The 13,711-nt window shown below is 44.2% G+C and overlaps 1 protein-coding gene across 1 annotated transcript; it reads left to right on the top strand.

Moving 5' to 3' along the window:
- Positions 1-7,559: 7,559 nt before the first annotated feature.
- LOC115807237 (vegetative cell wall protein gp1-like) lies at positions 7,560-11,853 on the top strand. The gene is made up of 2 exons (XM_030768108.1): positions 7,560-7,587; positions 11,303-11,853. Exons 1-2 carry the CDS (start codon positions 7,560-7,562, stop codon positions 11,851-11,853), a joined length of 579 nt encoding a protein of 192 aa, XP_030623968.1.
- Positions 11,854-13,711: the final 1,858 nt, after the last annotated feature.

The raw sequence follows: 13,711 nt of genomic DNA, 5'->3' as shown, positions 1-13,711 counted from the left end.
AGTGTTCGGTGCGTTAGTGGCTTTTACAGTTGAGGCGGAGCGGCATATTAGTTTCCGTTTCACACAGAGGACATCTGTGAATTTAAAAAAAAAATATTTGAAAGGGTATTTATATAGCCTTGTGCCATTCGCACTATGTCCCTGCACAGGTCCCTTGTGACGCTAAATTTTAATGACCCGTTTACGAGGCATATAAAAAAATTAGTCTCTCTCTCTCTCTCTCTCTCTCTCTCTCTCTCTCCTTCTCCCTCTCTCTCTCTCTCCCTCCGTCTGCTTTCGAAACTCCGGACGAACGTGAGTTTCGACGTCATTCTCAGTTCCCTCGCAAGGCCATGGCACAGCATGAAAAACCGAGAAAACAATGAATGAGCGTGTGACGTACAACCTGACAATGAATACTGCGCAGGTTGAGTAGGGTGTGAGTCGCCCCCCCTACCCCTCCCCAATTCTCAACCCTCAATTCGCAGTCACGCTATAAAAAGCCAAGTGCGCTTTAGAAACTGTGTGCCGCGTTCAGAAATTGCCCTTAACCTGTATATTCAAAAATTTAAGTTAGACAAATGATTCACACAATATCCTGTCACCTTGACTGATACCAGTTACATTTTACGCGTCAGTTTTCCATTTATCTCAGCTTGCAAGATATTCGTGAATGTGACATTCTGAGTGCATAAACTGGATATTTATTGGTTGAAAGGCTGTCTCTGTACTGTTTAGCTTTATCTGTCAGTTCTCCCCCAGCATAGACACAATCTTTCTCTTCTGGATCCATGTGTTACCTCGACTATGTTTGTGAATTTTCTAAATCAAATTATACTGAAGAAATATTAAAGTTTATATTTTAACTTCCGTTGTACGTCTCATGTAAGTAGCCTTTAATACGCAAGAGAAACCAGGCGACATCAGACATATTTCCCCACTGGACATGAACAGACTCCGGGTTTTGGATCTAATATTAATGAAGGTTTCGCACTTTGCTTGTGCTCCTCTCTGTACTATACTGTTCCCGAACACTTGGTTCAACATGAACACGATAGAGAGAGAATTACAAAAGTTTCTGAAAGACTCTCGAATGCTAAATGATGAGGTGAAATATGCTTTCCATTAAAACATTCGGCAGCGCCATGCGCTTGTGAACACAGATGAATGGATACAAGTCTAAATAAGCCTATCTGTTTCCCAACTTATATTCGATGAGTTCAGAGGCGAAGTTAAACTGTTGTATTCATTCATGTCAGTGCGTGTAAAAGTTAGGTTCTTTTGTGTGTTCCTTTGTGTGAAAACTCCACTAGATGCCGTCATGGTCTTTTGCTCACGGAATTCATCCGTCCACACGTTTTAACTGTGCCAAGCCAAGTCCTCGGTCTCACTTGAGCCTGTGTAACCATTAGGCTGTTCTTTAGCTCACAGTTAAGTTCGACATTAGCCTGCTTCATGCCACCATCCATGGAATTTCGTGGTAGCCTATAAATTAAATCCCACAGATCAGATAACCCATTTATGAGAACGGATTAAAAATTAATACAACCTTTTCCCGAACTCTCACAACGAAACTGACACTCCGGGAGTTATTCCACGAAGCAGAATTTCTCAGTCAAATTACTTGAACCCAAAGTCGAAATCGTCGAACCACATTCCTGTAAGACAGTGTGTTGGCTCGTTTGATCTGATTTATGATTCGTTGCGTAAACAAGTCACTGTGGGCTATTAAAACCGCTGGAGTCTTTTCCCTAGGTGTTTCAGCACTATATAAAAAGTCAGCGACTTCTTCAGATGCCTGTATTACATAACAAACAAGGAGCGTTTATAGCATTTTTAATTCCACAGTTGCAAGACAAGAAAAAAGTACACGCATGCAATCCACGCATTACATAATGGGCTAAGATAAAAACCGTCTGATAGGAGGTGAGATGTATTCGGCCAAACGTGCCCGTCGCCCAGTCCCATCTGGACGCCCAGGGACCTTATTCTCCAAGCAGATGCTCAGGGAGCTACGGCTAATGGAGTTATGCGGATTATGATACTGCATAGACCCAATTAGAGACACGAACTCCCTCGGACTGAGCAGGAGCGTGCGTGAGGCGCTAAAATGAGCAGCTTCTGGCCCTCGCGGTCTCTCGGGAGTTTGTGTTCTCTGACATCTGTGTCTCTCGTCAGCCGGCATGCTTCAGGGGCGAGTTAGAGTAGGCTACTTCCAATCCTTCTCACCCCCCCCCCCTTTTTATTTCTATGCCTCCTGCTGCCTCTTATTCCTGTCTCTCGCTGGGGTTTGCCAGTTTACGTCCGTAATATTACTATTTGGAAATGTGGAGGGGTCGTAGAACCCGGTTAAACTTACCGGGTCGGGGTATTTGATAACTCTTTACGCTGTAGGATTTGCTTAAGAAATATCTTCAAGATAAGTTGTAGCTCTCAAGGCCTGGTCCATGTAAATTGAATAATAACTGTTGTTTCAGCGGTCAGACACCTTATCATAATTATGCTTCTGTATAATTATATGCGATGATACAAGTGTACTACACTTTTCACCATCTTGTCTATCGTCGCATTATGCTAAACTGTTTCACCTGAAAAAGGACGAACTAAAACTAACCAAAAATCAAAACTATACAATAAAATAATTGTTTAAACAAGGTAATCAAAAAATTCAATCTTTTACTCAGAAATAGTCACCTTGACACCTTTGTACACAGGACACTACAGCTCAGGTGAGGAGTTAAACATAAATAGGTTTTCTACTCTTTCCACCCAAAATATGGATTTTTTTAAACACCAGGATAAACATCATTCTCACAGATCTTGGAAAAAAGGAGAAAAGTGGAAAAAAAGTAAATAAACGGTCTAAAGTTCAGTGTTTTTTTTTTTGTTTTGTTTTTTTAAATTAAGTTTTATAGTTTTATATCAGTATCTGTATCACAGAAACAGGTGAACACTGGCCTCCTTTGTTTGTTTTTGCCTTATTGTTTTTGTTTTTGTTTTTGTTGTTTTTTCGTCACAAGGTCACCTCATATTTGCTCTCACATTTAATGTTTTCAATTTTCTCACTTTTACCTGCGCCCTCTTTGTGGCCATTATTTCAATGGATTTTTTTTTTTTTTTGATCTGTCATCTCCAAATTCTCTCTCAGAAGTCAAGGGGCTTTACCTGCATTTGTTTAATGAGGTGGTGGATTTGTGTTTAAAAGAAGCACTCTCTGTATCTCCTCTCTCCTCCCCTCATGTCTATGCATCTCTCCCGCTCTCTCGCTCTCTCTCTCTCCCTCTCTCTCTCCTCCCCTCTCCCACTCTTTCTCTGGTCTCTGGGTTGCAGCAGGGTACAGTGTAGCCTGAGGCTTCAATCTGGCCCATTTGCATTTGAGAATGAAAAAAAAAAACCAAGAAATATTTTTACTCACACTCCAACAAGCATTACAAAATGCAAAACATGAAGGTTTTTTTCCCCCCTCCTGTCATTTTCATCTAACCGTGCAGCACTGTTATGTATTAATTACACTTTCAAGATTAATTCAGTTCAATTTCAACATGAAAATGCGAAATAAAAAATCCAACTTGTCATGTTTTTTTCCCATATGGTGAGCACTAGCAAGGTCAGATGATTGTCTCTTACACTGCCAAAGGATCTGTCCTTTCTGTCTACAGAACAACGTGCAGCAACTACTGGCTAAAAATAATTTGATAGCTTGGTTGCCTGCTCTCAGAATCACTAAAACTGATCTGTTCTTTGCATCACTTACAACCAGATTCAACAAGAAGTAATTGATGGACTGGGCCCCATGACTAAGCCTCCTTCACCTTGTGTCCTTTCCTACTGAGGTTACTAAATTTCTCAAATGACTGAGTGTGCTGAAGCAAATACCAAACAAACAGCAAATGCATGTCTGACAGCGTCTTCGTCAAAGCTGCCATTTAGACTGTTCATTAAGAGAACAAGGTCATTCAAGTCTGTCCAGTCATTTAAATGCTTCAAATATCTGACTGACACAGGCAGACGTGTAGCATTGTTAAGTCCTCGTGTATCTGTTTTAATTAAATGTTTCAAATTTAGCGTCATTTACCAGTCACTTTCCTCAACTATCGGTTAAAAATACTGATATAAATGTTGTGAAGTGTTTCCCTCCCCCCCCCCGCCGTTTAGTTTTCTCTGGGGGGTGGATCGCGTTCTAAGACGTGAGCGCCATGCGCGTGCACAGATGAGGCCTGAAGACATTTGACAACTTTGTAAAAAGTCCTCCGTTTCGTTGTGGTGGAAATATCCACGAACACAAAACCACTTATTCCACCATGTAACTGTTAGTGTAACACTTCAAGTCACCTTTCATTCACGATCAACTTACGCTGCAGCATGGCCTCGATGTCTGGGCTCTCCTTTCAGACTCCGCTTTGCTTTAGAAAGAGTCCTCGCTTCAGAACTGTACTGTAGCCCTGGCTCAAGTATAAAATTGGCTTTAGAAGCATATGAAACATAGAGAAAAATTGGATTAGGGCATGAGCATCGGTCTCGAGCTGTTGGGGCAGACCATAAATCGAGAAAGTGCTGCAACCGCTACAGTACTGCTAGACACTGAATAGGGCTTGGTGCTTCTTAAAGATCTCAAACATCTCCAAGTAGCTGAGTTTCTACCGGTTTTGGTGGTTTGAAGTAATTAGTTTTGAGCTCTCGGTGAATAGTCACAACCAAAATTTCCTTTTCATGCACAGTGAAGAGAGACAGCACTTCGCCGCTCGGCTTATTGAAATTTCGGGTAACTCGAGTCCGTTCGTGTTCTCGGTGTTGTGTTTTGTCTGTGGCCACATCTCGCCTACCTATTAACCCCAGTCCCCTGGCACAGTTTGGTAGCTCTGAAACATTCATAAGCAAAGTTTAATAATTAACCAGCCCGACAGCCCGAAGCCTACAAGCCGCAGACAGCTGGTGAATGCCGCCCGCCGTGGCATCTGAGCCCGATGGCTCCTTCACCTTCGGTACAGACGAATACGAGCGGACATGATTAGCTAAATCGCGTCATATAGTGTATAGTGTAATCCCGTCCTAAACAAGAAAGCAATAACAAGAGCAATAACAAAGGCCATTAACTGTCACAGGACATCAACAATAAGCCCCTGACCCAAATTTTCTCAGAGACCCTTGTAGACATGGAGGCTATTTGTCTGTAAATCCCCTCGCGCTTCTTTAATGTGTTCACGTGAGAACGCCTTTTGTCTTTTGTCCATAGTCTCTCTCTCTGTCTCGTTTCTATGTCTTGATAAGTCTTGATAACTTTTCAAAATCAATTAAATCAGTCGGTTAATTCGTCCTGAATCTACTTCGTCGAGATATTTCCTTTACATTTGCCTTTTACCGACCCTGGTTTCACACGTTCATTGTCATTTTTCTATAGCTTTTTTCTCTGTCCCTGTCCTACTAATTAACAAACATCTTTCAGAATTAAAAAATACCGAAATAATTCAAATTCCAATGAATTTCTATTTCCTTTTTCATTGCATTTCACGTTGTCTTTTGTGATTTCTCTCTGTCACTCAGCCTCCTTCTCCGCACGAGAGTGAGTCATTTGGATGAAGATTCTTCTGGAAAACTCGCATGCTTCGATGGAGCAAAGACGTGCGCTTGACTTTTGAGTCTTTTGATTGGTCGTTTTGCCCTCCAGTGCGTCTAAACATTCCCTGCCTCTTTATGGCACAAAAAGAGCTGAAGTGGAAATAAAGAAGCTTGAACCTGAGGATTTGTTGACCTGCAGTTGTTTGATTTGAACGAGAGGCAATGAACAGAGCAGTTTCACTCCACTAAATAAGATCTATGGGTTAAAGGAGGAAACAGAGATAATAAAATATTCTGGACCTGAATCAGAGGAGAAGAGAAGAGAAGAGAGGAAAGAGAGGGGAAGAGAAGAGAAGAGAATAGGAGCAAATAGGAGAGAAGAGAAGAGAAGAGAAGAGGAGAGAATAGGAGAGAAGAGAAGAGAAGAGAAGAGAAGAGAAGAGATGAAAAGAGAAGAGAGGAGGAGAAGAGAAGAGAAGAGAAGAATAGGAGAGAAGAGAAGAGAAGAGAAGAGGAGAGAGGAGAAGAGTAGAGAAGAGTAGAGAGGAGAAGAGACGAGAAGAGAAGAAAAGAGAAGAGAGGAGGAGAAGCGAAGAGGAGAGAAGAGAAGAGAAGAGAAGAGAAGAGAAGAGAAGAGAAGAGAAGAGAAGAGGAGAGAAGAGAAGAGAAGAGAGGAGGAGAAGAGAAGAGAAGAGAAGAGAAGAGAAGAGAAGAGAAGAGACGAGAAGAGAAGAGAAGAGAAGAGAAGAGAGGAGGAGAAGAGAAGAGAAGAGAAGAGGAGAGAGGAGAAGAGAAGAGAAGAGAAGAGAAGAGAAGAGAAGAGAAGAGAGGAGGAGAAGAGAAGAGGAGAGGAGAAAAGAGAAGAGAGGAGGAGAGGAGAGGACAGGAGAGAGGAGAAGAGAAGAGAAGAGGAGAAAGGAGAAGAGAAGAGAGGAGAAGAGAAGAGAAGAAAAGAGAAGAGAGGAGGAGAAGGGAAGAGAAGAGAAGAGAAGAGAAGAGAAGAGGAGAAAAGAGAAGAGAGGAGGAGAGGAGAGATATGGGGCAGAGAAGGAGAGCAGGGAGAGCTTGTATGACGCAAAAGGGGCAGAATAATTACCATGACTATTTATAGAGCGACAAAGACCTTTGTTTCTCTGCCAATAATGATCTGTTTCCCCTCTGCCCAGTGGCTTCTCGCTTTCAATTAATCAATTTGAGTTTAATTTGATAACTGTAATAACTAGAGGACAGTAATGGGCCTTTGCTGCAGTATTTGGTGTCAAAGATATTGACTAACTGTTTGATATTTAGCCTGCAGACAGCCGGTGTGGCCTTTTACAGGGAAATACTGTCGAATGCAAAACCCCCTCTTACATTCAGCAAACCATAAAGAAAAACGGGGCAAATGCCCTGACTGAGCCCTCCTCAGGTAGGCTCTTAATTGTTCATTAAAATGTATATTTGAACCAGATGGACTTACTGTGCTGAACTCATGTCTGATAACTTACCTGAGGCTCAACACCACCCGTGACAGAAAAGGACTTTTCATATAAATAAAGCACAAAGTAGGACACAGCGTATTTATATGGTGGACATGTAGTCCTACCATACCTTGTGTGTGTGTATGTGTGTGTGCGTGCGTGCATGTATGTGTGTGTATATGTATGTGTGTGTGTGCGCGTGTGTGTGTGCGCGCGCGCATGTGTGCGTGCATGCGTGCATGTGCGTGTGTGTTTGCGTGTATGTGTATGTGCGTGTGTTTATGTTTGTGTGTGTGTGCGTGTGTGTGTATGTGTGTGTGCATGCGTGTGTGTGTGTGTGTGTGTGTGTGTGTGTTTTTTTAATGGATCTGTAGTTATAGTCAGTCGGAAGTCACTGCTTATTCCTTATGAGGATTGAAGTGTGTGTGGGTGGGTGGGTGTGTGGATTGGTGTGTGGATGAGTGGGAGTGTGCTTCTTTGAGCCAAGTCAACCTCAGGAGAGAGAGAGAGAGAGAGAGAGAGAGAGAGAGAATAAGCAATAAGCAATAAGCAGCCCCTATCATGATGGAGCAGAACTCTGTGGGCTGTGCAGGTATCCATTTGCCGAAAGTCAATTGGTCTCCACAGCTAATCTCTTCATAATTTAACCATTAGAGCAAATGATGGTGAACTTGATCCTCAAAATCTCTGACGTGTTCAACCGACTCACACTTTCTCTCTTTGACAATGCAGAGAGCCGGGGGGGGGGGGGGGGGGGGGGGGGGTACGACTATCTGGAAGAGAAGAGAAGAGAAGAGAAGAGAAGAGAAGAGATCACAGTCATCTCAGTTTGTCACATGTTATAGGTCTCAAACCCCCAGACGGTGTGATGGATTAGCTGCTCTGTCAGAGACAGGCGGGAGAAATGAAAAGCTAGTCATCTAGCCAACTGCACAGGCTCTTGTTTACATAGATGCCTGCTAGTGATGACCACAGATGTGAACTAAGTTCAGTTTAAAAACCTGAAGTAGCCTATTTAAGACTTAAATGAAACAGGTGACTTTTAAAATAATGTATTCAGAAATGTCGCAGAATATTTTAACGACATACTTTTTAATCGCACAAACAAAGACAGGCCCACCCCCAATCTCAAGGTAGGAAATTGGATGTGCCAGCAAGTGAGCAAAAAAAAAAAAACTCGCAGTTGCCACGACATAACCTTTGACTGACACACGTCTGGTCCAGCAGCACCCCCAAAACAACAGGTCCAGAAAACTGTGGCATTCCCAGGGGGGTTCACTCCCTGGATGCAGTGGAGGTTGTGTCGAGCGTCCGGCTGAGGCAGTGAGATCAAATCACAAGCCAATCAAGGGCCGTGTTTTAGACCTATTTCTGCTCTGTAAACAACCATGGAGCTGACTCCAAACAGATTCCCAACAATATTCATCAAGCTCTGAAACATGACACTAGTGTACGCGCAATCAAATATGACGTCACTGTATTTTGTTACTGACTGATGACTGACTTCAGCAGGAAAATTATTTAATAATAAACTAGGGTCTACTGTGTGTGGATCTCTCTTAGGCTTTGTGTACTTGCTGTTGGTAAAGTGGTTCGCTACTGCCCTCTAGTGTCAGTAATCAGCTAGAGTTACACATTTTCAGTGTCATTCTGTATGATGCCCTGGCATCCAAAAACCAGTTCAAATAGTTCACTCATGCAATCTAAAACAGATTAGAATATAAAAAAAACCTCAGAAGAACATAAAATATAAATATAGAACAAAGAATATAAAAAACTCATATAACTCTCAGTGTCCATACAAATCCACAGTCAATTATCATATTTCCTTGGTGTGAAACATTCCTTTGCATCGTATTGTGTGTGCTGGACAGGTCAAAATAATACAGAAACAATGGTGGCTCCTTCAGTCACGACTCTGAAAGCAAACAGGAGAGTTATTGGTCTGCTCCAGTCTTGTCTCTCATCTCTGTCTGGTCACTTTAGGAAACCAGTGTGAGTGCCACATGGGAGCGACGGGAACAAACCAGATGTCTGAGCAACCGTTTGTCATTCATCCGGGTTCTAATGTTCAGTTTCCTCTCATTGTTTGTCTTTGCTCAGTACCTCACTGATATCCGCTGCTCACTGGCCTTTGTGACAGTCCAGGAATCAAAGTCACCATCAGGCACTGCCTCACACAGTCCCTCAATACACCAGGGAGAGAGAGAGAATGAAGGAGTGAGAGTGAAGGCAAGAGAAAGAGAGAGAGAGCAAGAGAGTGAAGGAAAGAGACAGAGAGAGCGAGAGAGAGGGAGGGAGCGAGAGTGAGTGTGAGGCCGAGAGAGAGGGAGAGGGAGAGAGAGAGAAAGAGAGAGAGTGAAGGAAAGAGAGAGAGAGAGAGAGAAAGAGGGAGTGAGAGTGAGAGTGAGAGTGAGTGTGAGTGTGAGGCCAAGAGAGAGAGGGAGAGGGAAAGAGAGAGAGTGAAGGAAGCAGACAGAGAGAGAGCGAGAGAGAGAGAGAGAGAGAGAGAGAGAGAGAAAGAGAGAGAGAGAAAGAGAGAGAGAGAGAGACAGACAGAGAGAGAGAGAGAGACAGACAGAGAGAGAGAGATGAAAGGAGATGTATCATTTTCACTTTGTTTCAGCTGAACTTGTCTGTGCCAATACAAAACATTTCAAGATTTTGATGAAGGAAGCTTTTTTCAATTGTAAACACTTTACATAACAGAAACAATAATTTTCTGTATTCCCACGCAAGTGCACACACAAACACAAACAAACGCACACACCAGTATGTGGGATAATTGCACAGCTCAGTCAGAAGATATGCAGTTTGAACAGTTGGGGGAAAAAACCTAATCGGCTAAAAGTAAATGCAAGTGGGTGTTCATGGCTCATTTCCAGCAGAGAGGCTACGAAACCTGTAAAACCTTAATGTAAAACGTCTGTCATCAGTTCCAATGTTTACACATCAGGGCCGATGCTTACGCAATCATGAGGACAATGAGTGGAGACTAGACAGAGCTTTATTCATCCAGAAGGAAATTCTTGTGTCAGAGGTTGCTCAAAAAAAATACAACAACATAAGAGTAAAGAACAAGAGAGTAATAAATAAATGTAACACCAGCACCTACAGCTTTTTTTACAATCGCTGACATCCTTTTGTCCAATCTGTAGTCGCATTTTCAAAACTCTAAACACAATTAGCACAACATCCATCTGTTGTGGACCATACCATTGACACAATTCATGTTGTTCTCACAGAATATGCAGTCAATTAACACGTTTCTAAAATGCTTAAATTTTCTTTACACACCAGCTTACCCAACACCAGAATTATGGATCTTTCTTGTCTTTTTTACAAATGCTTACACAGCATGTCAGAAATGAAAACCTAATGTTCAGAACCTTAGATATACTATAAGGCCTCTACTTCTGCAACAGCAGCAGTTCAAAGGCCGTACTGAAACAGCTGATAAACATTTTTGAATAAAAAGATCACTGAGACACTGAGAAATTGCTTATTTACTGTAAGTTGTGTAAATTAGACTACCCACAGCTGATTCCAATGCACATGTTTGACACTCACCCAAAAAATGTAGAGTGGTTTACAGTAAAAGGAAACTGAGCTACAAAAAAAACAATAGTACTGAAAAAGTACTGCAGTTTTTGTAATGCCGTCAACTGTTTGCACTTAGAAAGTCATTTTCCTGTGACTGATTATATGTTCCTTTTGGATAGAAAACATGTGCTTGTGTTTGGGAAGAATGATTTGATATTGAGTTGGGTTTGCCATGTTTTGATAGAGTCAGTGCATGTGGGGAAAGTTTTTTTGCATTTTGAAATGTAGAGTTGGTATTTAATGAACAAAATGTGGTTTTGAGCTGAAAATGAACTATTCTGGCTAATTGTGTGACGTAGGAGTGTTGCTGTGTTAAGAGTTTAGAAAAAGTTTGAGTATAGCTCAATGCTTGTTAGTGATTGTAAAAAACTGCAATGGAATAACAATAAAAGTAAGATGAATTAGTACAAATAAGAAAACTAAAATAGAAAAGCAGAAAAGTAATATTGCACACGATATTGAAAAAGTAACATTGCATATGAAATTGATATTACTGTTCCCAGTGTCTGATGTTTCAGCTTTCCTCCCTACAGGAGGGGGGAGGAGTTATACAGGTTGTTGGCCATTGGTAGAAAAGACCTCCTGTGGTGTTCTGGGGTGCACCTCGGCGGTGTCAGTCTACAGCTGAGGGGGCTCTGATGTGACTCCAGCGTGGTGTGCAGGGGATGAGAGGCGTTGTCCATTATACTGAGTAGTTTGAGGAGTCCAGATCCACTCCCAGGACAGAACCTGTTCCCCTGATGAGCTTGTTGAGTCTATTGGCGTCGGCTGCCCTCACCCTGCTGCCCTCACCCTGCCGCCCTCACCCTGCCGCCCTCACCCTGCCGCCTTCACCCTGCTGCCCTCACCCTTATGCCCTCACCCTTATGCCCTCACCCTGCCGCCCTCACCCTGCCGCCCTCACCCTGCCGCCTTCACCCTGCCGCCTTCACCCTGCTGCCCTCACCCTGCCGCCTTCACCCTGCCGCCCTCACCCTGCTGCCTTCACCCTGCCGCCTTCACCCTGCTGCCCTCACCCTGCTGCCCTCACCCTTATGCCCTCACCCTGCCGCCCTCACCCTGCTGCCCTCACCCTGCTGCCTTCACCCTGCTGCCCTCACCCTGCTGTCCTCACCCTGCTGCCTTCACCCTTATGCCCTCACCCTGCTGCCCTCACCCTGCTGCCCCAGCGCAATACAGCGTAGAAGATGACGCTGCCCACCACCGAGTGATAAAACATCTGCAGCATGGTTCTGCAGACGCTGAAAGATCGTAGCGTCCTGAGAAAATACAGGCGACTCTGACCTCTTTTGTACAGAGCCCCAGTGTTTTTAGTCCAGTCCATCTTATTGTCTATGTGGACGCCCAGGTACTTGTATTCCTCGACGATGTCAACCTCTGTTCCCCTGACGCTGACTAGGGTTCGGAAAGGTCCTTCGCTTCCTAAAACCCACCACCAACTCCTTGGTCTTCGTGATGTTGAGTTGCAGGCGGTTTAGTTCACACCACTCCACAAAACTGTCCACCACGCTCCTGTGCTCAACCTGTGAGGTAGTTGGTGATCCAGGCCACTAGTGGAGCATCCATCTGCATGTCCAGTAACTTAGTCCTGAGCAGGGCAGGTCATATGGTGTTGAAAGCACTTGATAAGTCGAAAAACATGACTTTGCTGCCTGCCTCATCCAGGTGAGTACAAGCCCTGTTCGGCAGAGAGATGATGGCGTTTTTTTCCACTCCAGCGTGAGGCCGGTAGGTGAACTGCAGAGGGTCAAGTGACGGCTCAACCGGTGAACGGAGGTGTTTCAGGACGAGCTTCTCCAGCGACTTCATGACATGTGAAGTCAGAGCCGCTGGTCTGTAGTCACTGAGGGTGTTTGGGTGCTTTTTCTTGGGGACAGGAACAGGACATGATGTCTTCCAGAGAACAGGGACAGTCATCGGGCTCAGGCTGAAGATGTGCAGAAAAACTCCACACAGATGAGCAGCACATCCTTTGAGCACTCTGGGGCTGAGGCCGTCAGGCCCTGCAGCCTTGCCTGGGCGTAGTCTACTGAACTCTCTTCTCACAGCCTCCTCAGTTATAGTAAGTGACTCCGGAGAGCTGTTAAGGCCAATTTATACTTCTGCGTCGAATGGCTCTGCGTAGCCGCGTACCCTATGCCATAGCCTACACCATAGCCTGACGCGCACCTCCCAAGACATGTAACTACGCGTTGCGGCAACGCGCGTCGAAGCAGACTGCAACAACTGCTTGAAAGCATCACCCTCCTTCTGCTCAATGGTACAATGGTCGTACGCACCATCTCATCCGATGTCTTCTCTCTTTTCTGCGTTGCTGTTATTTCAGTAAAAGTAACCGTTGTTCAACATTTATTAGCGCCAATGGCGACATGATCCGCTCAGTCTCAGTCGCCATTCAAAATTTTCGGCAAAATGGCGAACTGAGCGCTCGTTATTTTGAGAGCTCAGTCTGTTTGTCCCCCAAAGTTTAGAAACTAGTCCTTCTTTTGAATGCAAAACTTGTTTTACAGATATTGCTGTGCAAGGACTGAAATCCGACTCTTTACTTAATATTATTCTCGCCATCGTTTGTAATGCACAAAGAAACTCAATACAGTGGCATAAAACCCCCACCGCAAACTAGCGTTTTGGCAACGTAATTACAGAGCAACACAGACACACCAATGCACAAGCGTAAATGCTCAGAACGGCGTTGGCCACTCGAGTAGGCTACGGAGTAGGGTCCACGTAGAACCTACGCAGAAGTACAAATCAGCCTTTGGAGATCCCGGGGGGGGGGGGGGGCAAATGGACAGGAGCCAGGAGGGTCGCTGAGGAGAGATGGTGGAGTGAGGGTGCTGGGGGAGGGGGGGGGCAAGCCACTCCCCACCTCCCCCATGTTCTTTTGCTGGGGTTTCTTTTCAAGCTTCCACCTGTAATACTCCTTACCCTCTGTGATCTTTTCCATCGGCTCTGTCTGCACCTCCTTAATCTCCTCCTAGTCTCCAGTCCTGAAGGCTGCCTTCTTACTCCTCAGCGATGCCTTGATATCCTCAGTCACCCAGAGTTTATTGTTAGGGAAACAGCGCACAGTCTTGGTGGGCGTCACGCTGTAAAAATTGACATATTCGTTG

The sequence above is a fragment of the Chanos chanos genome, chromosome 3, assembly GCF_902362185.1.
Source record: "Chanos chanos chromosome 3, fChaCha1.1, whole genome shotgun sequence".
Taxonomy (NCBI): domain Eukaryota; kingdom Metazoa; phylum Chordata; class Actinopteri; order Gonorynchiformes; family Chanidae; genus Chanos; species Chanos chanos.
The sequence above is the reverse complement of the archived record's forward strand: the minus strand, read 5'-3'. Positions and strand labels throughout refer to the sequence as shown.